The sequence below is a fragment of the Alligator sinensis genome, unplaced genomic scaffold (assembly GCF_000455745.1).
Source record: "Alligator sinensis unplaced genomic scaffold, ASM45574v1 scaffold295_1, whole genome shotgun sequence".
In the NCBI taxonomy this organism is placed as follows: Eukaryota; Metazoa; Chordata; order Crocodylia; family Alligatoridae; genus Alligator; species Alligator sinensis.
Window position 1 is genome coordinate 223179 of NW_005842754.1, and position 27818 is coordinate 250996.

At 49.9% G+C, this 27818-nt stretch overlaps 1 protein-coding gene across 3 annotated transcripts in view; it reads left to right on the forward strand.

The window, feature by feature from the left end:
- P2RX2 (purinergic receptor P2X 2) overlaps positions 1 to 27818 on the forward strand; it is a 65979-nt gene that overhangs the window by 16774 nt on the left and 21387 nt on the right. For 2 of the 3 annotated variants that reach the window (XM_025216604.1, XM_025216606.1), the window contains exons 1-11: positions 2813 to 3852; positions 9423 to 9558; positions 14071 to 14142; positions 14943 to 15018; positions 15187 to 15283; positions 15685 to 15765; positions 16368 to 16506; positions 25392 to 25522; positions 26014 to 26104; positions 27330 to 27395; positions 27484 to 27561. In XM_025216604.1, coding sequence (XP_025072389.1) covers positions 3638 to 3852; positions 9423 to 9558; positions 14071 to 14142; positions 14943 to 15018; positions 15187 to 15283; positions 15685 to 15765; positions 16368 to 16506; positions 25392 to 25522; positions 26014 to 26104; positions 27330 to 27395; positions 27484 to 27561 — 1182 coding nt within the window. In that variant the 5' untranslated portion in view covers positions 2813 to 3637. Of the gene's footprint in view, positions 1 to 2812; positions 3853 to 9422; positions 9559 to 14070; positions 14143 to 14942; positions 15019 to 15186; positions 15284 to 15684; positions 15766 to 16367; positions 16507 to 25391; positions 25523 to 26013; positions 26105 to 27329; positions 27396 to 27483; positions 27562 to 27818 lie in introns of those variants that run through there. The other variant, XM_025216605.1, reaches the window with a different exon arrangement.

Genomic DNA, 27818 nt, shown 5'->3' on the forward strand with positions numbered 1-27818 from the left:
CCCGCCTGTCTTCTGATGTGGATGCTTTGCCCCAAAGTTTGGTGTCATCTGCGAACTTGGCCAGTCCGCTTCTGACTCCAGTGTCCACATCATTAATGAAGATGTTGAACAGTATGGGTCCAAGGACAGAGCCCTGGGGGACCCCACTGGTCACTGGCCCTTCCATCCAGGAAGAGCACACACCAACTGCTGCAGCTTCCTGAGCCTGACGAAGGGTTTTTGAACCCGAAATCTTGCTTAATAACTATTCTCCAACCATTTGGGTTGGTCTAATAAAAGATATCAAATTCACCCAAGGAACCTTGTCTGCCTATATCCTTAGACCAACACGGCTACAACCTAAACCCCTGCAAACAGTGTCAAAGGCCTTCTTGAAGTCCAGATAGATGACATCCACCTCAACGCCCGCATCTAAGGACTTGATAAGTGACCTGGTCATGAAAGGAAACAAGGTTAGTCAGGCAGGATCTGCCCGCAATGAACCCGTGTTAGTTGCCCCTGAGCATTACCTCCCATGCTGGGCCCCTGCAGATATATTCCTTGATAATTTTCTCAAAGGTCTTCCCAAGGACCGAGGTGAGACTAAATTGCCTATAGATACCTGGGTCCTCCTTTCTCCCCTTCTTGTAAATGGGGACCACATTGGCCCTTTTCCAGTCCTCTGGGACATGGCCAGAGCACCATGAGTGCTCATACAGCCATGCCGGGGCCCTGCTATGACCCCCACCAGTTCCCACAGTACCCTCAGATGAAGAGCACCTGGACCTACTGATTTATACATGTCCAGCCCCTCCAGAAGTTCCCTAACTAGATTGTTCCTGACCCTAGGCATGGTGTTGTGTCCCCTGAGCCTGTCCATAATCCTAGGGGGGGAGTTGTCCTGGTCCCTGCTCAGAAATATGGAGGCAAAGAACTTGTTGGAGGGATCAGCTTTTTCCTTTGCTGCAATCACCAGATTGCCAAGCCTATCCTGTAGGGGCCCCACATTACCTGCTGCCTTCTTCTTACTTCCTATGTATTTGAAAAATAATTATTTGTTATCCTTAATTCTGGTCGCTAGCCCTAGTTCCGTCTCTGCCTTGGCCTTCCCAACCGCCTCCCTACAATCACAAGCAAAGGAGGTATAATCCTCTTTCGTGATTGCCCCTTGCTTCCACTGATTGTATGCCATCTTTTTTTGCCCTCAGGCTCTCCTGGATGCCTTTACTGAGCCATGTGAGCATTCAGACCTGGCTGACTGCTCCTCCCAGCAGATGTCTGGGTAGTTTAGGTCACCCATGACAACCACATCCTTGTCCTTACAGCCTCTATGAGCTGACCTGAAAATTCCAGGTCCAGCTCATCCCCCTGGTGAGGCGGTCTGTAGTAGACGCCCACTATCAAGTCCCTTTCCCCACGTCCCCAGAGCGCCTCAGTTTGCCTCTCTTCTGAACCCATCCTGATCATCGAGGACGTGTACTGTTCATTAACATAGCGCACTACAGCCCCACCTTTTCTCCCTACTCTATCTCGTCTATACAACCTATAGCCTTTGATGTCTACTGCCCAGTCAGGGGTAGAATCCCACCAGGTTTCTGTAAGCCCAACCAGGTCTGGGTTTTTGCTAGCTAGGTAAGGAGGTTGGAACTTATTGAACAGGCGGCAGAGACTAGGCTAGGCAAAGGGACTACTTCTGGGATGCAGGAAGAGAAATATGAAGGAGACAGGGAACAAGTGTAGGGTGAAGAAATGAGATCAGAGGAGACATTAGGAGAAGACTGGGATAGGAAGTGGTGGGGTGAGGACGTAGAAGATCTGATAAGGAGCAAGAGTGTGAAGGAGAAGCTAGATTGGTTAAGAGCATAGCCACTGAGCTGAAGACCCATGGAGGCAAGGATATTGGGGCTGGATTAGGAGAGAGAGACTGGGCCTGGAAGTTAATAAGGACAGGAAATATAGAGGACAGCAGCCTGAGGCCAGGGAGGGAATAGAGGCACTGGTCAGGGAATGGAGGGACGGAAAGAACTGCTTGGGTAAGGAAATTTGGAACAAGGAGCTGAGATAGGGTGAGATAGATTGGGAACACCTGGACAAGATGACTGGAAGCAGAAAAGGTAGGAAGACTGGGACTGGGATTGGGGAGACTGGTCCTAGTGCAGCTAGTCTGGATGGGAAGACTGGGATTTACTGGAAAGACAACCTGGACTGGAATCATATATCTGAAGAGTACAGAGTAAAATTACATTAGGAGAATGGGACTGGAATAAGGCAGCATTAGTAGGGAAAGGAAAGGTCCAGGACAGGGACAGGTGGAAGAGATGGAGCAGAAGGATCAAACTTGGGAGTATGGATAGAATAGTCCATGTGCCAAACAAATCACACACCTGTCCAGAGTATGTAATCACGTAGCTGATTCCTGTATTAAAATAAACATGCACAAGGGATTGAAATTAAGATTGCACAGACATCCTTGATTCTGGCAAAGTTTTAAACATTTGGCTTTGCAACCTTAAAAGTGTTATCTTAACATAATAGATTTGTGTGTGATGATAAAAAGGTAAAATTCACACTTTTGGAGGAAAAACTTGACCAAGGTCCTGGTTCAAGCACTGCCCTAGGACCCAGCTTTAGTTCCTCTGCTGCTACAAACCTTGGTCATGTCTCTTGGCCTTCAGGAATCTCTCTTCCTATCCGTACAACAGAAAGAATAACCCAGCGTTGCCATAACTGGAGGCTGGGATGGAAAAAAAAACATTACAAATTGTGAGGTGCTCAGATACTGAGGGAATGGGGGACATAAATATCCAAGAGACTGCAATGTGGAGCTGTAATTGGTATTTCATATAAGCTGGGGAGGGGGAAGGCAAACATGAGACCTAATGTAAAGGGAAGAATCAAAAGCTGCAAGGGTGTTCCTTTTATTGCCTGTTATCATGCATCTGTCTGTTTGTATCATAAGGCTAATAAGGCCAGATGTGATTTGACAATCTCATCTTTAGACCACTTTCACAAAGATGTTTTTGCATTGCATTCAGTATCTCACTGGAATCACTTACTGAAACAGTTTACATAAAAGACCATGCACAAAATCCATGTGTTGCAGAGATGGGACCCCACCCACTTCCCTCACCCGGCGTCCTGGAAGTCCTGTAATGCTGAGAATCCTGCTGGCACATGCTGCTCTTTGCCATGGGACTTTCTCTAATCCTACTAAAGATCAAGTGCCAAAGGGTTAATTAACATTCCTGACCCCACTTGCAGGCTTCTGGCATGGAAGGCCATAATGGAGCAGGATGTGTGCACAGAACACAGACCACAAGAGGGCATCAGTGCTGCATAGCAGGGCTGATCCAGCCATCCAAACTAAAGGATCTTCTCTAAAGCCGTCTGGAGCTTAGTGTGTTCAGCAGCAGGGAGGAGGAACTGTGTTGGCTGCTACAACTCTGCTCCCAGGGCACTAGAGAGGCTCAGAGCTGAACCTCCATAAGAGTCTTTAGACAGGGAGAGAAAGGAAGGGATTCCAGTATCCGCTGGCATAGCTCCAGCTTCAGAGAGAGAAGAGGTAGTGGAGATGCAATATAAACCCATACAAAGAGGCAGCTGCTGCTGATCTAGGACTGGGATACTCACAGTGATTCTCCCAGGATAACAAGCACAAATGGAAAACTCAGTATTTCCGCAGAGACTTCCCTTTCATCCTCGTCCCCCAACAGAGGAGAGCACAGTGATTGGGAACACGGACGCTGTGCGCTGCTGGGAATGCTTCTGGGAGTTCTGGAACTACGAGACCCCCAAGGTGATTGTAGTGAAGAACCACAACCTTGGCATCCTCTACAGGGCGATGCAGCTTCTCATCCTGATCTACTTCATCTGGTAGGTACATACTAGTGCTAAGTTGGAGAGGCATGGGGCCCCAAGGAAGTGGCAGAATGAGGCCAGGAGTGAGAGGATACCAGCAAGTTCTGTCCATCCCCAATGCCATGAGCATCCTGCTGGCCCCATGACAAAACTAGGGGATCCAGTGTTAGGTTTGGGGCTTACAATGGGCACTTTGCTAACTGCAACCACAGAAAGTGAGGCGAGGAGAGGATTAGGAGGAACCTCATTCAAGAGAGACCAGACTCAGACAAAAGGGATAGTGAGGCCAGACCTTAAACCATGGGTGCAATAAGGCATGGGCTAGCTGGGCCCAGGCCCAGGGGCCCCTGCCTTGGCGCAGATGAAACAGGCAGCCGAGCCGGGCCAGGCATACGCAACACGGTGAGCCATGGCTGCCGGGTGCCATTTGCTGGGTGGTACTGCAACCGGACTGAGCCATGGTGGGTGAGGGGCTGCTCCCGGAGCTCGGTCCGTGCTGCACACACCTGGTGGGCAGTGGCTCTAAACCTGCTGTGATGGCTCCAGGGATGGAGCCTGTGGCTGCAGGGCAGAGGGCAGGGTGCAGGTCGGGGGGGCACAGCCCAAGGCCCAAATTAATCTTAATCTGCTCCTGCTTTGAACTCTTCATCCAACCACACTCCACACCCAAGCCCTTTGAAAAGTGGCTGTTTCTTGTGTTTTTTGCACATAGCCTTTTCTACTTAGCAAACACTAGGGCTTGCAAATAAAAGAAACATATGTTTCAGGAAATTTTTAAGAGCATTTCTCATTAAAATGTCATTTTTCTCCCCAGCAAAAACCAAATGTTGTGGTAACAGTTTTTAATGTTCATATATAGTTGTTGGTAAAATAAACCAGTATGGAGTAAAATAATATTAGATTTTGAAAAGCAGTAAAACTTTAAAACTTTACTAAAAATTTTTTTGGTTTTCAGCATGATTTCAATTAAAATGAAAATTCCCAGGTCATTTTTGTCAAAACAGGTCAAATATGTTCTAGCAAATACATACACTTTTGTCTCCCTGTAACTTGTTCTTTATCTTTTTCATATGTTTCTCCTTCCCCTCCTTGTGTGTAATCTATTTTTCTCCAGCTCCTTTTTCTAGGTTAAGAACTGTTCTTTTATTCAGTGCCCTCCAGCTTTCCAGGTTGTGCTCTTTTCTTTCTTCTCCCTTCAGGCTCTCTCTCTCTCTCTCTCTCTTCCATTCCTTTCCTTTTTTCTTGTTGCAAATTCCCATTCTTTCTGGCCTCTGGCCTATTTCATCAACTCTCACACATCTTTCTGCCTTCTCCAAATAAGCAGTTGCTTGTGTCCTGACTTTTCTTCTCCTGACTCCTTACCCACAGAGTCACTGTCTCACTTTCTGTTGTACTAGCAAACTGCATGCCCTGCACAACGCAGCAAGTGTGTAACACACTGGCTCTCCTACTATCTACCCAGACATGTTAGCTCCCTTTGCCTCAAATTCATGTAGGCATAGGATAGCAATGTTTAAAGCAGCTGCAGGTGTGGCATTTTAAGCACATAATTTAATGATCTAATTTGCATATAACCCATGTGGATTTTGTGCAGGTAATTATGATCTTCCCTTAGAGCAGGGGTGGATAATCATTTTGGCCCAGGGGTCACATAGGGAGTTTTGATGAGCTATTGCAGGCCAGATCAGCACCCCCACTCCCCTCCCCACCCAACAACTCACTGACATTCCCTATGTGGGATGGTGCCGCGGGTGGGCAGGGAGCAGTGTTTGGGAGCAGGATGGGTGATCTGTTCCATGCACATCCACTCCCTGATCTTCCCTGCCCTGTGGGTGGGGAGGGAGGTGTTTGGGGAAGGGCTGCATGTGTGTGTTTCGGTGGGGCTGCCTGGGTGCTAGGTCTCAGGATCTGTCTGGGGATGGAGGCTGGCAGGGAGCATGTGCAGCAGAGCTCACCCCGGTGGTGCAGCAGTCCATGGTGCTGCGCATAGGGACGAGCCACGCTGGTTCCGGGGCAGCCCCCACCACGCTCCCACCCCTTGCCTCCAATGGCAGCTCCTGCTCCTGCTGTGCCACTCCGGGTGGGAAGGGAAGCTTCAGCTGGGCAGCTCCTGTTCCAGCATGCAAGGCTCTGGCTCCAGCTCCCAGCCACCTTCCACTCACTCTGCTCGCCCGCAGGTGGAGCAGGTGGAAGGAGGCTGGGAGCTGGAGCCAGAGTCTGGCACACTGGGGCAAGAGCTGCCTAGCTGCAGCTCCCCCCTCAGCCTGGAGCAGTGCAGCAGGAGCAGGGGGAAGAGGAGGAGGAGCTGCCTCTGGAGCATAGGGGGATTAACACATGGGCCAGGGGCCCCCAGATGCCTAGAGGGTGGGCATAGGGTGGGGCAGGAGGGGCAGGCTGGGCTGGCCATGGCTGCAGGTACCAGGGGGTGTGCAACCGCGCTGGAGCCACCGGGGGCAGGAAGCGGGGCTGGGCACATTGCGTGGCCAGGACCTGCTGGCAGCAGGGTGGTCCCAGCGCAGCAGGTCCTGCACATTTTCCAGGCAAGTACCGCTGCAGCCAGACTGAGCCGTGGCGGGGTGAGGGGCTCAGTCTGCATCGCACATGCCCGGTGCCACCCAGCTGCAGGGTGATGTTGCGTGGGGTTCTGGCCCTGGGCTCTGGCTTCAGTGCAGACCTGCGGGTGGGGGCGGTCATGGCCCCTGCCCTGGGCCCAGGCAGCAGGCCGTGAGTCCTGCTCCAGCCACTGCTCCAGTGCGCTGGGCGGGGATGGAGCCCACGGCTGCGGGGTGGGCCATGGCGGGTGCCCCAGGCCATGCGGGTCACCCCAGTCCCAGTGAATCTTAGTCCACCTCTACACTGCAGGCAAAGGGAGCTGAGCAGCACCCGCAGGGCTATAGCTGCATCAGGAGAAGCCCCGCATACTGGCCGGGGCTGGGGCTGGGGACAGTGGGCGCTGGGTGTTGGCAAGGGCACAGTGCTGGCTGCCACAGGCTGCGTTTGCCCCATCCAGAGTGCCGTGGGGGCAGCCATGGGCCGGATCCAGTCAATTGGTGGGCTCCCCCCATGGGCTAGATCCAATCAACTGGTAGGCCAGATACAGCCTGTGGGCCATATTTTGCCCACCTCTGCCTTAGAGCATTAGCTTGGCACCTTCCCGTACACACTGCTCAGTTAGCTGGCATAAGTCTAGCAGAGATTTCATCTAATGCAGTTTCCTTGACCCATGCCGTTCTTGGTCTCTTGGCTGAATCTTCTCATAGGGGAAAGCACAGCAGTGAGTTTGTGATGCAGCTGTTGAAATACAGACTCACCAAACTCCTCTCATATAGGGACCACCAAGAATCTATTAAAGAGTAACAATTTTAACCCCTGTTGAGCTGGATGGGATTTGAACTGGAGACCTGCAGCTGCATAACTGTCTTTAACAGTGCCTTGGCATGTCCCTGGCACTAATATTGTACTACCAGGAATTAGGTTTGCTTTCTGGAAAATATTAAGTCAAGTCAAATCAAGTGGGCTAGAGTGTTGGGGGGACATGACATATTCTCAGGGGCTCATCCCACTATTTATGATAGGTGTCATGGTCTGTGAATTCGAGCTCCAGGTCTAGGAGCAGAACAGCAGAGTATTTCTCCATGGTTTTCCTTCCCACTTTGTACTGGGATTCTTCTAGGACCTGCTGCCATCTATCTGGGATCTAGCTTGGAGGACTCTGCATTCATTAGTAATGGACAGGATGGTTTCAGGCACCTGATACCTGTTTGCAGTGGCCAGGTTGAGAATTCATAGGTCCATGAAGCAGCCCAAACAAGCACGTACCTTGTCACGCTCCATCTGAAACACAGGCTGGCAATGGGGACAAGATGTCCTGTACATGCAGGGTTTGGGTTCTGTTCCCACCCTGCCTGCTGTGATCTTGTGCAACATTTCAGTTACTGTGGTTGTACAGTGGACCATAGTGGCATGTCAGCCCTTGGTTAACAAGGAGGACACTGAAATACACAGCTGTATTAACTGCAGTTATGGGAAGATCTGAAAATAGTACCTTGACCTCCTGGTTTGCAGGCTAGTAACACCCAACCTATACTGGGTGGTGTATCATTGTGACAATATTTGGGTTCCAGGGGTGGCTGTGACACCCCCTGCTGGCTATGCAACCCTTGCCCTGCTTTGGCTTTACAGTACCCTCTCTCCTTCTCACCTGCCACACTTTGATGCAACTACTGAATGTTAGAAAGGGAAGCTGCTTAAGGGTCCTAGAGCGAGACCTCAGTTCTTCTGACACCCAGCAGGTCCCACCTGGACCCCACTGGTTTTAGTCCTACTTTGAACTCCGTGGGCCCTCTCAGCCAAGTTGTGCCCCTCAAGGTACTTGTAGCTTTAAGGGCTTTTCACAGTCTCCAAACCTCCCTTCAGCCATACCCTTGCCTTGCAGGTGTTATAGTACTATCGCTCCTTTGTCCGGACCTTGGTCTTCTCAGCCTCACCCATTTTTGTCTGGGCCTTCTAGCCTGGGTCTGCTGTACTGGACCTCGCTTCTGGGCACCAGGTTGTATTTTGATTACTTTAGTCCTGAGCCGCCAAACCCTGTCTCTGCCCTGTTTTGGATTTGAGCCTGCTTTGGATTTGTCCGGGCCCCCTGGCCCTGTCCCAGCCCTGCTCTGGGCAATGAGCCTGCTTTGATTCTTTCTGAGCCTTCCTCTGCATCCTCCAGCGCCAGATTGCCTGTGTAGGCTCAGGCCCCGAGCATATATACATATTAAGCCCTGCCCCCTTCTGGTCAGGTGACTAGGTATGTTCACAAGTATGTTTATTCTGACCCTGAAGACCTGCCTGCCTGCCCGTGCTCTGCTCAGTTACTGTCTTCAGCTCCCAGCCCCAGAGCAGCCCAGCTATCTGTCCCCTGTGCCTACCACTGCTGGCCTTTGGCTATAACTCAGCTAGCTGCTAGCTAATTCCTTAAATCCTAGTTTTCCCTGAGCCAGCTCACCCTGCTGCAGTTTCCTCTTGGGTGTGTCTACATGTTCATTAATGTGTTTTAGGTAATACACATTCAATCTAGTATCTCCATTGTGAGGTACTAGAAAAATGCGCATTAGCCTATTTTAATGCACATTGCTAAAGAGCATATTTTTGTGATGCTTTAATGCACATTAAAATAGGCTAATGCACATTAAAGTGCACATGTAGATACGCTCTAGGTAACAGGAGCTTTCTTGCTTCCTGTTACAGTCATCACATTAGAAGACGGTTGTGAAGTGAATGGCTGCGCCACCAAGCTCATGTCCCGCCAGTGTTATGTGTGCATGATTTGGGAATCCCTACCCTAAGCTAAAGGGATTCCTGGTATGAAGGGTCCCTCTCCTAAGAGACAGGATTTCACCTCATCTGCAGACAAGGTTAACAGGACTGCATCATACACAAGTACCACATGAGATGTATAACCCCTGCTTGATTTATATATAGTCTCCCAGACCTGCGTAAGAATTGTTAACCAGACTGCCCACATTTCTGCAGAGGCTGTGCTGAACTCTGGTTCCCAGGATGGGGAGTGAGGGTGTTTTTAATGGCTTCTGTCTCAACAGGTATGTGTTCATCATCCAGAAGGGATACCAAGAGAGTGAGACAGGCCCCGAGAGTTCAGTCATCACCAAGGTTAAGGGCATCACCCACTCACATGACAAGGTGTGGGACGTGGAGGAGTATGTCAAACCACCTGAGGTGAGACTGATTCTGTCCCTTGTCTAAAACAAGGCTGTGACACTGCCCTTCCTTACCCCTTCCTCCTGACCTGAGGCTATTACATGGCCCACCCCTCCTCCCAGGAGAAACTGTGACACTGCCCTTCCCCCAAGGTAATGCTAAGACATTGTTCCACACTCCCCAAGGCCTATCCCAATGGAGACTAGATTCATAGATGCTAGGGTCAGAAGGGACCTCAAAGGATCATCGAGTCTGACCCCCTACCTGTGGCAGGAAAAAATGCTGGGGTTATGTGACCTCAGCCAGGTGCTTGTCCAGTCTCCTCTTGAAGACCCCCAAGGTAGGGGGAGAGCACCACCGCCCTTGGGAGCCAGTTCCAGATTCTGGCAACCCTGATCGTGAATTAGTTCTTTCTGATGTCCAACCTAAATCTACTCTCTGTCAGTTTGTGGCCATTGTTTCTGGTTATGCCAAGGGGTGCTCTGGTAAACAGAGCATCTCCTATTCCCTGTTGCCCCCCCCCCCGGTGAATTTGTATACTGCCACAAGAGCTCCCTCAGCCTTCTCTTGCGGAGGCTGAAAAGGTCCAGGTCCCTCAGCCTTTCCTCATAAGGCCTTCCCTGCATGCCTCTAACCATATGAGTGGCCCTCCTCTGGACCTCTCAAAGTTGTCCACATTCTTCTTGAATTGCGGTGCCCAGAATTGGATGCAGTACTCTAGCTGTGGCCTGACCAGTGCCGCATAGACGGGGAGCATCACCTCCCTGGACCTGTTTGTGACACACCTACTAATGCATAACAAAGTGTGGTTAGCTCTGCTAATTACTTCATCACATTGATGACTCATATTCATCTTGGAGTCAACAATGACTCTGAGATCTCTTTCTGCCATTGTGCTGCTGAGAAGATTGTCCCCCAGCCTATAGGTGTGCTGGTGATTCCCTCTCCCTAAGTGCAGCACCTTGCACTTGTCCTTGTTGAACTGCGTCCTGTTGTTCTCTGCCCGCTTCTCTAACCTGTCCAGGTCTGCCTGGATTCAGTTTCTTCCCATCAGTGTGTTTGCTTTGCCCCATAGTTTGGTGTCATCTGTGAATTTGGACAGAGTGCTTTCCACCCCCTCATCCAGGTCACTGATAAAGATATTGAACAGCACCAGCCCAAGGACCGAGACTTGGGGGACCCCACTGCTCACATCTTTCCAGGTTGATACTAACCCGTCCACCACCACTCTCTTGGTACAACCCGTAAGCCAATTTGCCAGTCACGTGACTGTGTAATCGTCTATGGCACAGCCATTCAATTTGTTTGTAAGAAAAGGATGGGATACTATGTCAAAGGCCTTCTTAAAGTCCAAGTAAATGACATCTACCTCGACTCCTGCATCTAAGCATTTAGTGACCTGGTCATAGAAAGAAACAAGATTAGTCAGGCAAGATCTACCTGCTATGAACCTGTGCTGGTTCCCCTTCAGCATTACCCACTGTACTCCTAACAAATGTGATCCTTGATAATTTTTTCAAGGGTTTTCCCAAGGATAGAGGTGAGACTAACAGGTCCATAGTTACCTAGATCCTCCTTCCTTCCCTTCTTGAAAATAAGGACCACATTGGCCCTTTTCCAGTCCTCTGGGACCTCACCTGAGCACCACAAGTGCCAACAGCTCTGCTATGACACTGGCTAATTCTTTCAGCACCCTTGGATGGAGCGCATCCGGTCCCACTGATTTAAACACATCCAGCCCCTCCAAGTGTCTCTTTACTAGGTTGGTGCTGACAGTTGGTGGGCTGGTGTTTCTCTTGCTTCTGTTAGTAATGCATTTGGGAGATTTGTCTAGATCCGAGTTCAAGAATACAGAGGCAAAATACTCATTGAAAAGCTCTGCTTTCTCCCTCCTATTTGTCACCAGCTATCCTTGTGTATCCTGTAGGGGTCCTATGCTGCCCTGCACCTTCTTTTTGCTCCCTCTATATCTGAAGAAGGACTTTTTGTTGTCCTTAATTTTTGTCACCAGCCTGAGTTCTAATGCTGCTTTGGCCTTTCTAACTCATTCCCTGCAAGTGCGAGCCAGGGAGGTAAACTCCTCCTTGGTAGCTACTCTGTGCTTTCGCAGCCTGTATGCCCCCTTTTTTGCCCTTAGGCTTTCCTGGATTTCCCTGTTTAGCCAGGAGGGTTTTTTGGCCCCTTTGCCCACTTTTCTATGCAGTGGGATTCCTCCTTCTGCACCTGAAGGATCGCTCCCTTGAGGAACGACCACCCTTCCTGGACACCCATTTTGTCAATGCTCTTGAGCTTTAACACCTCACTAACTAATCTCCTGAGCACAATGAAGTTAGCCTTTCAGAAGTCTAGCACTTCAGCCCTGCTGGTTACTTTTTCCACCCTTCGCTGGATAGTGAATTCAGTCAATTGATGCTCACTATCCCCTAGGTTACCTTGTACCTGCAGATCCCCAACCAGGTCATCCCCCATAGCCAGCACCAAGTCCAGCAAGGCATTCCCCCTAGTGGGATCATAAACCTCCTGCATTAGGTGGAAGTCCTGTACGCTGGTTAAGAAACTACATGAGCGGTTAGATTTGGCTGACTGCTCCTCCCAGTAGATGTCAGGGTAGTTTAGGTCACCCATGACAACCATGTCTCTCGACCATACGGCCTCTGAGAGCTGCCCTGAGAATTTCAGGTCTAGCTCGTCCTCCTGGTGGGGTGGTCTATAGTAGACCCCCACTACCAAGTCCCTTTCCCCCCCGACGCGCTTGTATCCTGGCCCACAGTACCTCAGTTTGGCCGTCCTCCGATCCCATCTTGATTATAGAAGGTGTATATTGCTCCTTAACATAGAGAGCAATACCCCCCTCCCCACTTTTTCTTCACTCTATCCCATCTGTGCAACCTATAACCTTCAATGCCTACTGCCCAATCATGAGTAGGGTCACACCAGGTTTCAGTTAGCCCAACCAAGTCAAAGTTGTTGCCTCCAAACAGGAGTGCAAATTCAACCTGCTTGTTCTCCATGCTCCTAGCATTAGTGTAGAGACATTTAAACCCTGCAATGGGTCCCTTGGTACCCCTCTGTCCTGATGTCTATCAGGCCCCCTAGTGCTTACTTGGGCTGATCCAGTGCATGGTTTGTGGTTCTCTGAGCCTAGGTTCTCATTGTCCACTGCATCCCCGTCCCCTGACAAACCTAGTTTAAAGCCCTTTGGAGGAGATCAGCCAACCTGTAAGAGAACAGACTCTTACCTTTAGAAGAAAGATGATGCTATGATGCTGTCTTCCTTCCTCCCTCCCCTCTTGTGTAATACAATTTCCCCAATCCCTTGAAAGGGTTGAGGTTTGTGGGGGCAACCAAATGGGTATGGCCAGGTTGCTCTGGACACTGTTAATGCTGACCAGCCCAGCACTAAGAAGAGTGACTCCTTTGTATGTGCCTGGTTATCCTGCTTAGGGATTGGACCTACTGGTTTCTCCCTCCCTGCCTTACTACTCTTGCTGGACTCCCATGAACACAGAGGGTCTGTGTACTGTGGCCTAAGCAGGGAAAGTGGGGAATTAATCATAGATTTTGGAGAGGGATTTTCTTAAAGAATAAAGTAACTGGAGAGCATGGGAGCCCAGGGGTAGGAAAGTTGCCATGTACTGCATTGGCTCTGGCCCTCAGGGCACACCCCTCCCCAAGTGGCCCCAAGTGAATGAACACTGCAGGCAGGGCTCTCCTGTTTTTTGAAGTGGAGCATTTGAGTCAGAAGGTGAGCTAGGTCCTTTGTAGCTGGGAGCACATGGGTCAAGTCCCATGCATATGGGACTAAAGAAGAATGTGCAGTGCAGATATAGGTACCATTGCCTGGCCAAAGGATGTAGACTAGAAACCTCCTGCCTCTGCCTAATAGGCTTTTGTAGGTCCAGACTCCCTTGGGCTTTCTCTGGGGAACCAGGATCCTTGCTTGCCAACAGTGAAATATATCCACTCCAGGAGAAATCACCTCCTCTGAGCTGCTCTAGTATGTTGGATGGATTTCAACACATGCTCTAACTTGTTGGATTTCCATAGGGTGTCTAATGTGCCCCTCACATATACCAACCAAGAATGCTGGGTCTGGGATTGTTAGCCCCAGTTGTAGGCAAGACACAGTCCACCCTTGGGGAGATAGCCCACTTTGGGTGGCAGAGAACTCTTTGCTGGCAGTGAAAGTCCTCAAGGAACGTCTGTGAAGAAGACACCCCAGCACAGCTTTCGTAAGGGGCAGTCTGCTGCAGAACTTCAATGTGAGAGCTAATGCAACAGTGGAGTAAAGAGACTGGCCTAAGGAAGAGGGAATCCCACGTATTGTCCTCTCCTCATTGTAATAGAGGAATGGTGTCCTTGCTATTTTATCAGCTGATATTTAAGGATCAGGCGCTCTCCAGTGAGAGTCTATGAGACCACTAATTCAAAACTTGTCAATGTCTCTCAGAGCTCGCTGGAAAGTGGCTGGGGGGGGGTGCAACTGGGAATGCACAAAGAGTGTTGTTTCTTTCCCTGTCTGCTTCACAGGGTGGCAGTGTGTTTAGCATCATTACACGGGTTGAAGTTACACACTCCCAGACCCTGAAGACCTGTCCTGAGGTAAGCCATCCTGAGTCAGACAGAGTTTATAGAGGTGGTGGGTAGATGAAGGTAAACTGGTCGTAAGGGAGGGTAATGCGGAAGAGAAATAGATTAACTAGGAGCAAGAATGGGAAAAGTTTGGACCCAAAGTAGGACTGATCCAGACATTTGTCACTGGGCTGTCAGGTCATGTATTGCTGCTCTGACATTTCCCTGCCTATAGTGCTGCATTGCAGCTTGTGTTCCTGACTGATCTGCCCTGTGAATGAGCTTGTCTGTGTCTGACTGAGCATGACTGATATAACTGAGGTTGCTGGGGTAGACAAACTGGGTGGGAACACAGCAGCACCATTGTAGGTAAGATGGACTGAGTTATGCTGTGGCCCCTTGACTCAGAGCCCTGTCTGCCAGCTCTTGGCTTTGCAGTGAGGGGCACAACTGAACAAATGCCTCCCTTGTCCCTGTGCCATGTTCTGCTCTCACTATGGGTCAAGGCAGGCTCTGGCACACATCTCCCCCAGTTCCCTGCTGAATCTTTGTGAGTGGCTGCTGAATGGAGATCACTAAACCTTTGAGAAGGTCACACTTTGGGGGGATCACAGGATGCTGTGAGGTGGCTGAGGTGTGTAGCAGGGAGAAACCTGCATAAGAGCTGCTGCTGCTAGTTAATGCGGGACCAGAGTTGGAGAAGCACTGGTTATGAGGCCGAAGGGTTTGGCCCTGCACCAGAACCCCCAAACTTTGCATGCAATGCCCCCAGTCTTTGAGTGTCGTGTGCTTGCTCATTTCTGACCATGCTCCTTTGTCTAACCCTGCAGAGTATGGCAGTCCCTAATGCTACTTGCATCTCCGACAGTGACTGTATAGCTGGGAAGATGGACATGCTTGGGAATGGTGAGTCAGAAGCACCCTGTAAGCCTCCAATTGCACTGGGGAGACAGAGACAGCAGCAATGCCCCAAACCCCTCACCTTTCTCCCCACCCCCTGGCAGCCATGGGGCTAGAGGGTAGCAGGGCTTCACAGTCCATGACGATGGAAATTTCACCTGTCCATCTATGCAGGAGAGAGGACTGGGCGCTGCATTCCGCATTACAGTGGGACTGTGAAGACCTGTGAGATCTTAGCCTGGTGCCCAGTAGAAAATGGAGGAGCCATCAGGTAAAGAGGTGCCGCTGGAGGCAATGGAGTAGGTAGAGGAGACAATGGTCACCACCCTTGGGAAGCCTGAGCAAGACCCTCAGCACTTTTCACCCTCTTCCAACTACCCTTGCCTTAAGCTATACTGTGGAACTCCACAAGAGGATATGGAGCTGGGTGGAGGCCTTTTTAGACTTGAGAGGTATGAGGTCTATTACTTTTGGAGGACAACCACCCTCCATAGCACTGGGAATGGGTATTGTCTGCATGGGGTAGCTCCTCTACCTGATGGGAAGGGAGGTAGTGCTTCCACCATGGGGGCTCTCTGTTCTGGGATGGGAAAGTCAGTGTTCCTCCCGTTGGTGAATGAGGTGGCATATCAGACTGGCTGGAATGCTGATGTTTTTTCCCCCTCTTGCTAGTGACTCCCTGGGGAAGATGGCTCCACAGTTCACCATCCTGATCAAGAACAGCATTCACTTTCCCCGCTTTGGATTCTCCAAGTAAGGGTCATCTCACTAACAGGGCCTAAAGGGCAGCTGGTGCTGTCCATCTCTGCTCCTTTTCACAATTCACAGCCCTTTCAGTGTTAGCACTTGAACTGAACAGCTCCAGACTGAATGGAACTTTCCAGGGGAATGCAGTCCTGGTAGAAGGAAGGAAGAGAGCAAGGGGCACATGGTGGGGAGGGGATATTCCCTGGATGATGCCCTGTGTGTGGAGGGGAGTGGTAGGCTTTACTAGCAGAATACAGAGAGCTGATGAATGAAGGCAGTTAGCCTGTCTCTGCCAATCTGACCCTACTCACTGGAACTAGGTTTTGCACTGCCAGGGCACTATGGAATAGCACAATGTAGAAATGAGTTAATAATAGCTCTGTAAGTTTGGTTGTGTGGATGGGCATGGATGTGTAGAATGTCATGCCTAGCTATGCATATATTTGTGCATGTGTGCAGGTATCGATATTTGCACAGATGCACATGTCTGTGTCAGTGTATGTGTTTTTGTGAATGCATAGGTATATGCACCCAGGTGTGTGTTTTTGTGTTGTGCCCGTAAGTGTCTGTGTGTAATGCACAATAGCTTTAGGTTTGTGTCTCCTCAGAGGGAACATTAAGGATGATAAGAATGGCTACCTGAAACGATGCACCTTCAATGAGACCTCTGACCTTTACTGCCCCATCTTTAGGCTGGGCTTCATTGTGGAGCAGGCAGGAGAGAACTTCACGGAGCTGGCTGAGAAGGTAAAGCATGCAGTTAAGAGAGTGCTCCACCCACAACAAGATGTAGTCTCTATCCTAGTCACTGTCCTGGTGGAGCTCTCTGGAGGCTGTATTTTCCCCAGTCTTGACTCATTCTCTAATTGATTTCCCCAAAGACAACTCCACTTCAGTCCCTTTGTACATCTTCCTGGGGATGTTAACTGAAGTGCACAGAGTAGATCTCTCTTCTGCAGGGTGGGGATATTAGTATGTGCCTGTCTTGAGTTACCATTCACACCACTGATGCCACATAACATTTGTGCTACAAATGGGATTGCTGGAGGCTGCAAGCTTCAGTAGAGCATTCTACCAGATATGAGAAGAGGGGTGGGCCGGCAGAATGCTCTGCACCTCACCTGCCATCTCCAGAGCCTTCCTATCTTCTCCAAGTGACTCTGTCTTGGCAAGATCCTTTCCCCGAAGCGACCTTATGGTTTTTTCTTCTCTTGCTGATTCTAGACACAGCATACTTGCTTTATGCATCCAAAGCTGTTCTGCCAGCTGTCTTTCTTCCACAAAGACCACCAGAAATCTACTGACCCAGGTGCAGGCTTATGACAGAACCTGTGTCTGCACCAGCAGCCCCTCTCTGAAGATTCTGACCCGTCTTTTGCAAGTGCCTTGAGATCCGTGGCATGGAAGTACTTGTGCAAGAATTTGTCAGCAAAAGGGAACTATCAGAGCAGTGAATGTAGGGTGAAGGGGAGAATGACGCACACACTCAACTTTCATGCAGGTTGCAATCTGGCTTCTCTTCAGGAGCTGTCCAATCTTTATTCTTGTCCCTCTAGTACAGTTTTTAGTCCTCTCTAGTGGGTGTGGAGGACCACGATTCTCTGATCATGCCTCATCTTCTTTTTGTTATAAAGGATGAGATTAAATTATAACTCCTTATAAATGATTAACAATAAACAATAACTCTTAAGACTGTTCACATTGCTACATCAGCTTAACAATATATACATACATACCATAAATGAATATCTAAAGGTCAAGTCTCTGAAGGTCTTCTCAGTCTTTCTGACCTTGTTCTGACTCAGAGGTGGGCTAGATGGTGGATTCAGCCAGTGGTCAGACTCCATTTCCCAGCAACCCCTGCCCTTGTTGCTGTGGCTGGTTTCCAAGAAGACCCCAGTAGCTGTGACAGCAGGGGGCCAGAGTTTCCGTGGAGACCAGTCCTAGCAATGCTGGCAGGGCATGCAGCTAGGTGGGGAGCTGCTCCAGGACTGGGGCTGGTATCTTGCAGTGGTGACAGTGTGGTTTGGAGCTGGGGCAGTGCCGCGATCTGCTGCCTCCACGAACCTGCCTGGGGTGTGCAGGCAGTGGATCACAGCTTTGCCCCGGCTCCAGACCACGCTATCATTGCTGCAAGATCCCAGCCCCGGAGCAGCTCCTGACCCAGCTGCACGCCCTGCCAGTGCTGCTGGGGTTGGTCTCCATGGAAACCCTGGCCCTTTGTTGCCAGGGTGCCACTGCTCTTGGTGTCTCCATGGAAACCAGCCACAGTGATGCAGACGGGCTACCGGGAAATGGAATCCACTATGGGCTGCACTTTGCCCACCCCTGTTCTAACTTCTGTAGGACTCCATTTCTAACTGAGCTTTCCTGCAGACTTCCTCTTGCCAAAGAATCTAGAGCATTTCTTAGTGTCTGTGTACCTTGATATAAATGCAACAGGCCCCTGGTGTCCTTCTGACTGTGTTTAAATGAGTAGTGCACCCAGACCATATGCAGATGCACCTGTTGTGACTACTGTTGGGTAGTTTACTGAATACTGTGCCAAAACAAGTGGTGATGCCAGCAGTCCCTTGATTGTGTATTGAATGCTGTTTTGCCATTTACCTCCAGGCCACATACTGTGTCCATTAAGGAAGTTTCTTAATAGTTTTGTTAGCTGGACTAAGTTCAGTAAAAAATTTCCAAACTGGTTGGTCATATCGAGATATGACAGGAATGTCTTATGGCAGGAATGTCTTTGTAACAGGGAGCCAAAAGCCCCTGTTTCTTAAAGGGGAAGTGTCAGCAGGCTAGCCTTGCTGTGTAGGCAGGTGGCTGAGCCAAAGCTAGCTGCAACGTGATGAGTTGGATGAATGGTGCAGATTTCAAGGTAGCCAAAAGATAAAGGCTGCAAGCAGTGAGAAGGGGCAGGATGTCTATTAAGTAAAAGGAGAAACTCCTGTGATTGGTTAGGGAGTCAGTGGCAGAGCTCCATGGCATATAAACCCAGTACTTGGAGTAAGGCAGGCAATCTGGCCCAGTGTGTTTCAGGGAATGGAGCTTGTGGGATAGAATAGAGTGCTACAGGAGACATCCTGGCAGGCACCAAACCACCTTCAGAGGTGAAAGCTCCAAGGGGAAGAGGACTGGCCAGATGACTTTTCCCCAGAATGGGAGAGGTTTCTGTTGAAAGCAGTTACTTGTATGTTTGTTGCAGTTAATTTTACAACAAGAGGACAAAGTGTAGCTGGAAGGGGCATGCCAGAGTTGGACCCTGGCAGGGGCAGGGGATTGAGATAGGGAGACAGAGACAAGAGGAAGTTAAAGCGGGGCTTAACACCTGAACCGGAGAGTAGGTAGAGGTGGCCTCAGGCTGAGGAAGGCTGGGGGCTGAGCCCTGAGGGGGCAACAAGGGCCAGGTGGTAGGTTATGATAAGGCTGGGACAGAGGAGCCAGGCCAGTGCAAGGGGACCCAGAATGAGGAGTCCATAGGTAGAGTAACCAGTGGGCCAAAGCCAAAAGGGCCAAAGCCTGTACAAGCCAGTGTCAGAAAATTGGGAGTGATATCTGTGTGGCTGTAGGGGGGGATGGAGGCCATTTATGAACACTGCTCATAAGGTGCCTGGTGTTCTAGCACACTAATAGGGTCAGAAGGGCTGCCCAAGTGGCAAATTTGCAGCGGACTGCATCAAGTCTGGCTCTTGGGGCAGCCTCCCAAACCCTTTGAGCAACATCAAGGTATGGCAGGAAAAATAACAGCGAAGGGCACCCCGAGGGGTCAGAGCGAGCAGGAGCCACATGTCAACCAGGGGGTGCCACAGCCCCCCTGGAGCACAGGTCCTGTCACAGTCACATAATGCCCTTTTTGTCAGGACCTGGCTGGATTTCATTTTTGTTAACAATATGTCCAATAGCTTCTATGTATTCCTTCCCAAATTCACTTTTCTCCTTCAAAGTGGGACCAGATTGTTGGAAATGTCTCAAAATAACATATAGACATTTATCAGAATCTTTTTGATTTTTGCCATGTACCAACACATCACCTGTGTAGCAAAGGATGAAAAGCAAATCCATCACAATCTGAGATAATGTTTTTTTTCAAAACGTTCTGATGCTGCTGATATGCTTAAAGCAGGGGTGGGCAATTATTTCGGGTAGAGGGCCGCTTACTGAGTTTTGGCAAGCTCTCGAGGGCCTCATGACAGGCAGCCAGGGGCAGATAAATATTCATTTTCTAAGTTGTTTAGGGCCCCGCAGGCCAGATAGAATGGCCTGGTGGGCTGCTTCCCCCCCGTGGGCCGCATTTTGCCCACCCCTGGCTTAAAGGAAGCTAGTTGAAACAATATCTTCTGAATGGGGTAATGTATATAGTTTAATGGCCGAGATTCTTTAAAAAGAGTGATTTGTCAAAAACCTGCTGTAGCAATTTTGAGAGTCCATTTCTAACAACTGGGCCAATGTCTGTCTTACTCTGCACACATTTTTGTTAAGTTGAGTAAGGTCCACAGAAATGCAGATTTTTCTACTGTACTATAACGATCCCTGTACACCATTCTGCAGGTTCATCTATTTGGGAAATAACTCCTAATTTGCTATTCTCTTTAATTTTTCCTTGGCTTTCTTTTGCAAAAGAATGGGGATTCATTGAAGAGATAGAGCAAATTTTGATACAAACTGGCGATTTGTAGATATTCTCTTATGGGAGGAATGTCACATAATGCTTTTGTGTTGGTGTTTAACTATATGTTCCCCTGCCCATTTCCCCAAACCTGTGAAGACCTGAAGATACATCTCTTGTATAGTTGATCTTTTGCTGCTAATAGAGTCCAGTTTCTCTACCAAGCATAGTCCTTGTATTGTTGGCAATCCAAGTAGGGGAACTGTTAACACTTGTATTGCATAGATGGGTTTGTGGCAGAATTTTTCCATTTCTGGTTCTGAATCAAGTTCATGTCATAATAGTTTCATAGTAGGTAGAGTTGGAAAGGACCTAAGCAGATCATCAAGTCTGACCCCCTGCCATGGGCAGGAAAGAATGCTGGGGTCAAACGACCCCGGCAAGGTGGCTGTCTAGCCTCCTCTTAAAGACCCCCAGGGTAGGAGCAAGCACCACTTCTCTTGGAAGTTGGTGCCAGATCCTAGCCACCCTGACTGTGAAGTAGTGCTTCCTGATATATAGCCTGAATCTACTCTCAGTCAACTTATGGCCCTTATTTCTTGTTACTCCCAGTAGTGCTTGGGGGAACAGGGACTCTCCCATTGCCTGCTGGTCTCCCTTGGCCAGTTTATAGACGACCACCAGATCTCCTCTCAGCCTTCTCTTGTGGAGGCTGAACAGGTTCAGGTCCCATAGCCTCTCCTCGTAGGGCCTGCCCTGCTGCCCCCTGACCATGCGAGTGGCCCTCCTCTGGACCCTCTCGATGCTGTCCACATCCCTCCTGAAGTGCAGCGCCCAGAACTGGATGCAGTACTCCAGCTGTGGCCTGACCAATGTCATATAGAGGGGGAGGATCACCTCCTTGGACCTGCTCATGATGCATCTGTGGATGCATGACAAGGTGCGGTTAGCCTTCCTGACTGCATCCCCACATTGGCGGCCCATGTTCATCTTGGAGTCTATAATGACTCCAAGATCCTTTTCTGCCTCTTTGCTGACTAGAAGGGAGTTCCCCAGCGTGTAGGTCTGCTGCTGGTTCTTCCTCCCCAGGTGCAGTACCTTGCACTTGTCAGTATTGAATCCCATCCTGTTCTCATCCTCCCACCCCTGTAACCTGTCCAGATCCAATTGCAGCCTGTCCTTCCCTTCTAGCGTGCCCACTTCTCCCCACATCTTAGTGTCATCTGCGAATTTGAACAAGGTGCTTTTCACCCCCTCGTCCAAGTCACTGATGAAGATGTTGAACAACATGGGCCCGAGGACTGAGCCCTGGGGGACCCCACTGCCCACATCTCTCCAGGTGGAAAATGACCTGTCCACCACCACTCTCTGGGTACGGCCCTCCAGCCAAATGGCGACCCATCTGACTGTGTAGGTATCGACACCACAATCTCCTAATTTTTGAATGAGAATGGGGTGAAAGACAGTGTCAAAGGCCTTCCTAAAGTCCAGAAAGACTACATCCACAGCAACACCTGCATCCAAGGATTTTGTGACTTGGTCGTAGAAGGCCACACCAGGTTGGTCTGACAGGACCTGCCTCTAATGAACCCATGTTGGTTGCCCCTAAGCATACACTCCCCTGCTTGCCCTCGCAGATGTGCACCTGGATAATTTTCTCAAAGAGCTTCCCCAGGACTGAGGTAAGACCAACAGGCCTATAATTTCCTGTGTCCTCCTTCCTTCCTTTTTTGAAAATGGGGACCACATTGGCCCTTTTCCCTGCCGAGAATGTCACTCCTGCCAAGTCCTGTGTATTGAGATTAGACTCCAGGGTCCTGTGATATCCCCACGTGCCAAGATTTGTCCTTGCACTAGCCTGCACCTGATCTAGCATGCAGGGCTACAGCCTACAAGGCCTCCCCATGCATCTGTTCAAGGAGCTCTCGGTAAATAAAATTTCATTTACCTACATAATGGATATCAAAAGCCTCTTTCACTTATAGTCTTTCTTTTCCTCCTCACTGGGTGCATCTACGAGACACTTTACTGTGCAGTGGAGTTAATTACTGTGTAGTAAGTATTAGGGCTATGCAAAGCTTTGGTTGCTGATTCGATTCAGCGGAGATTTGGCCTGATTCATAGATGTTAGGGTTGGAAGGGACCTCAAGAGATCATCGAGTCCGACCCCCTGCATAGGCAGGGAAGAGTGCTGGGTCTAGATGACCCCAGCTAGATGCATATCCAACCTCCTCTTGAAGACCCCCAGGGTAGGGGAGAGCACCACCTCCCTTGGGAGCCCATTCCAGACCCTGGCCACTCGAAATGTGAAGAAGTTCTTCCTAATGTCCAATCTAAATCTGCTCTCTGCTAGCTTGTGGCCATTATTTCTTGTAACCCCCGGGGGCGCCTTGGTGAATAAAACCTCACCAATTCCCTTCTGTGCCCCCGTGATGAACTTATAGGCAGCCACAAGGTCGCCTCTCAACCTTCTCTTGTGGAATCTCCGAATCGAATCAGGAAACCCTTTCATCTCTCCGAATCGAATCGGAATCCTCTGAACTGATTCGAAGAGATTCAATGATTCGGACATAGACATAGCTTTCAATGTCTTTTCTACATACCTTAAGGTACCAGGCTGCTCGTGCATCCTATGATGGAGAGGTGGGGGGGGACCCTCAGCGTGCTTGGTGGAGGACCCAGAAGTGGACCAGAAGCACTTTTGGTCCACTTCTGGGTCCTCTGTCAAGCACGCATGGGACCGCCCCCCAGCTTGGCGACTTTTGCCTCCTGGGTCTGGTGGGGGGTACCTGAAGTCTCCCTGCGGCTGATTGCTGAACTGGAGAGGTGCGTGGGGGGTCACCCCCGTGTGCTCAGCGGTGGACCTAGAAGTGGATGGGAAGTACTTCCGGTCAACTTCCAGGTCCACTGCTACGGATGTGGGGGGGCCCCCCCCACGCTCCTGTGGGACGTTCCATCTGCTTCACTATCTCAGCATTCATGAGCTGTGTTGGTACCTCAAGGTGTGCAGAAAAAACATCTAAAGCTTTGTCTGTGGCCGAATCACTGATTCTCCGAATCAGCATTGAATCTTCAGATTTGGATTCGACAGAATTGAATTTGGGCAGTGATCCAAATCAACAAATCAAATCACTGTCCTTCGAATTGGGCCGAATCTGAATCGAATATGGCCTGCTTCGCACACCCCTAGTAAGCATCGCTGTCTACACGTGCTGACCCTTACTGAGCACTAATTTCCTCTACTTGGCAGTTAATTTGCTAGCCGCAAATGCAAGTAGCAAATTAACTGCCAAGTAATTACTGTGCAGTACAGCACATGTAGACAGCTAACGGGGAACAAATTTGCTCCTGGTCAGCTGGACAGTGGGAGGCAGAAGACTGCTCCCTGCCCCCAGGAGCTGCCCGCTGCTAGGGTGGACTCTGCCACCAGAGCCCTGGCAGGGAGCTCCTAGCCCCAGCTCAGTGATCATGGAGCAGGGGCTGGGAGATTGTTCCCAGGGGGCTGCATGGGGAAGTCTGCATGTACGGTCTGGAGGTGGCTGGAGACTGTTCTGTTTCGGGCAGTCTCCAGCCAGCTCTGGCCTGCACATGCAGCTTTCCCACACAGCCTAGGGCTGGCTGGGAACTGTGCTAGCTGCCTGTCTTCCCAGTCAAACTTCTCTAACAGAGCCATCTGTGTTATGGCTTCCAAGGTTGCATTAGGGTTTTAACCTGTTTCCTACCCACTGCAGTGCATCTGCCTTCTTGAAGTTTGGAGACTCCTCTCTCTCTCTATCTTAGAAAGAGAGATTGGCCTTCCTGATACCACTTAGTGCAAGAGAGAGAGAGGCACATGCAGTCATAGCATGGGTAGTAATCTGGTTTTGCTGCAGGAGCTGTTCGACCTTTATTACTATCCCTCTAGCACATCCTTCTGGTCCTCTCCAGCGGGTGTGGAGGATCAGGACTCTGATCTCTCCACAGTAACATTCCTTGCCATAGCAGGGTTGTAGTGGGAGTGCTTCCCCCCCCGGCCCTGCTCCACATGACAGGGTACGGTAGTGCTCAGGACAAAGCATAGAGATGGATTATTGCCTCCCACTGTCCCACTGCTTGTGAGTTTGGGGGATAGCAGCAGCCCACAGTTAGGGCTGTGAGCAAGCAAATTCATATTTGGATCCTGGCCTGACTCTTTCAAAGCTGTTGCCTCCTCTTTCCTTAGGTAGAGGAGCTCAGCTGCCCTCCATTGGCCCAAAGCCAGGTGCCTTCCCCACCCATCTCAGCGTCAGCAGGGACGTTCCATGCTACCAAGCCTGCTTCCTGGCTCTTTTAGGAAACTTCTCATCTAATGAAAAGCTGGATTTGATGTTTGTGGGACATCAATGGACACTATGGCAACCAGGAGGCCTACTGTTTACAAGTGCTCTTCCTGTACTAGTAGCTAGCTAGCTCTTAATCACTCTCCTTGCCTAGTCAGTGTGTGCTCTTTTCTCCTGTGGGAGATAGCGTAGTATCAAATGCTGTCCTGAAAGCAAGATTCACTTCTTACCTCCATCTGCTAGCAACTTCCATGGTGGGAGGCAACTTGATTCTATGTTTTTTCCCCAGAAAGTTGGTAGCCCCTGGATACTGTTGCAGGCTAGCAATTGGACTGCAATCTGGCATAGTTGCTCTTTTCTCCCCTTATGAGGACTTGGACCATGGCATGTACATACAGTGGTATCAGATGGGGGTTCTGCCAATCATCTAAATCCCTTGTGTCTGGACACTAACTGGTAGGCCACTCACTACTGCTGTTTTCCCTGGACCTCTTTCCTTCCTTAAGACACTGACTGTTTCCCACCCTCACAGATGTTCCTGCTTTTGGATTTCTCTTGGACAAGGGGTGGTGACCAATCCCCAGCTCCAGAGCATGCCCGGGGCGGTATACAGATCAGGGGTGGCTTACAGCGAAGCTAGCAGAGCTAGCACACGTGGTGGTGAAGCTGCCCATGTGTGCCTAGTGTCATGGGGGCACTGTGCTAAGTCTCCCTGCTTCCACTCTCTTCTTCAGGGTGGTGTCATCGGGGTGATCATAAATTGGAACTGCAACCTGGACCTGCCTGACTCGGCATGTAACCCCAGATACTCTTTTCAGAGACTTGATCCTAAAACGATTCAGGAATCTTCTGGCTACAACTACAGGTGATATGAGCATACCTCCTGAGCAAAAGGGAAAGGAAAGGGTTTTTTTTTTTACCTCTTTTAGAGACTTGAGTCCCTGGAGGTTCCCACAGCTTGGTCTGCACCAGTGGGGGTGGAAGAGGCTTGGAGGATGGGGTACATCCAGCCCTGCATGCAGGTTGCTGTTTCCAGAACCTCCATTTTTGAAATACTGGATCTGCCCCAGTCTCCATCCAAGCCATTTCATACAAATCCATTATTAGAAAAACTACAGTCAATCCTGACAATCATAAGCCATAACACCCTAACTTGCTACAGGTAAAGCAGGGGGATCATAGTGGCCAGTATCCTACCACTGCAAAGGTTGTCAAAATATTCTTGAGAGAGCCAAAGAAGAGGGCCAGTCTTTGTGACAGAAGGCAACCCCCACCCCCTGAGTCTGTACGAATATGACCACAGAGTAAAATTCCTTGCAGGCAGGGAAATTCTCATTTCCCCTCTTTCCTTTTCAGGTTTGCCAAGTATTTCAACTGTAATGGGACAAACACACGGATCCTGATCAAGGCATATGGGATCCGCATTGATGTCATTGTACATGGCCAGGTAGGCCTTGGAGGGTGCTTGGCCTCTGTCTCCTTAGTGTCCAGAGTGGCTGATGGGAACTTGGTGTACTGTAACCCACTCCCTCTGCTAGGCGTTACAAAAGTAATGCCACTGGCTCAGCCAATAAAAAGCAACAACACCTAGGAGCCTGGAGAACTCTGCAGCAGAGCTTGTGCAAGCACAGCTTAGTGATCTAGGTGCTGCTTACAAAACATCTTGGACTCTCCATGCTGAAGGGTGTCAGCTGAAGGGACTTAGCCCAGCCACTTGCTGGTGAAAGGTTTTGCTTAAAGTTTGCTGCAGCTCTACCTGTTCCACCACATGTTGATCTGTAGCTGGAGGATGGTAGAGTTTGTTCAGGAGTGCTCTGCACCATTTGTCCTTTATACTGCCCCAGGGCAGTATGTGCTGCTACCTGCCTGCAACGTACTAAGGGGATATGGAACATTATGGAGTCACAGGAGTGGCTCCACACCTGGGGCAAAGGAAAGAAGTCTAAAAGATTTACTCCAAACCTGACTAACCTACTCCTTACTTTTGAGGGAAAGCCCCCAAATCTTCACTTTGAAGCCTAATATTCTGCTGCCTTAGGCTTAAGCAGTGGGTTATGGGATGGCTGTGGGTGAAGTTGTGTCTGATGTTCAGGCCTGGCTGCTCACATGAGCCATGGTCTTGGTAGGTGTCTTACACAATGATATGCGAGTGCCTCAGCTGTTGTTCACTTCTGACTCCAAAGCTGCTGGCCTGCAGACTTCAGGCCTGCCCCACTGTTTCCCTGCATATGGGCCTGGGCTTAGTGTCTCAATACTGGATATTGAAGGACTATCATATCATTATCCACAAACCACACCAATGTGGTAAAATATTCCTGGGTGTCTGCTGAGCCCATAAACCCCATGAGCAGTCTAAGGCTCCAGGACCTCCATAAGCTCAGTCCCTGCAGTGTCTTTTTCAAGCCATCAGGAAAATGGAAGAAGAGAACCCATCCCAATTCTTCCCCTAAGCTCCTGTAATTGCAGGGACCCTGCCCTGCCCTGTCCTCACCTCTGTAGTAGACTTGGTGCTGCAGGGACCCTGTCCAGAACCCTTCCTTCACACTGGGCCTGACATTTCAGGGCTCATGAGATACTTGGCAAGGTTGAATCTCTGGGAGTCACTGGTTCTTGTAAATGAGGGGTGCGGGAACTGAGGAGTGAATTCTGACTTGGGCTCTCTTGCTGCCTAGGCAGGGAAGTTCAGCCTGATCCCTACAATCATTAATCTGGCCACGGCACTGACCTCTGTGGGAGTGGTAAGTATCTATCCACTGTGCAATCTCTGGCCCAGTTGGCTGGTGCTCACTCCCTTGAGCACTAACACCCCATCATCTTGTTCCCTAGGGCTCTTTCCTTTGCGACTGGATCTTATTGACCTTCATGAACAAGAACAAGGTGTACAGCACTAGGAAATTTGACCAGGTATCTGCCTATTTATCACCCCTTTGTTATAGACCATGCCCTGCTCCATCCTGACCCTGCAAGGTTACTGCTGTTAATCCCAGCATACAGAGGGGATGGGACCTGTCCACATCACCCAGTAAGGTAGTAGAACTGGAAATAGAACCCAGGAATTCCAGCGCCTTGCTGTCCTCCTGACCCCATTGCCAGATCTCTGGGCTCCCTGTTTGGGAAAATGCAGAGTGCGGGAGGAAATGAACCTCCCAGGGACCCACCTG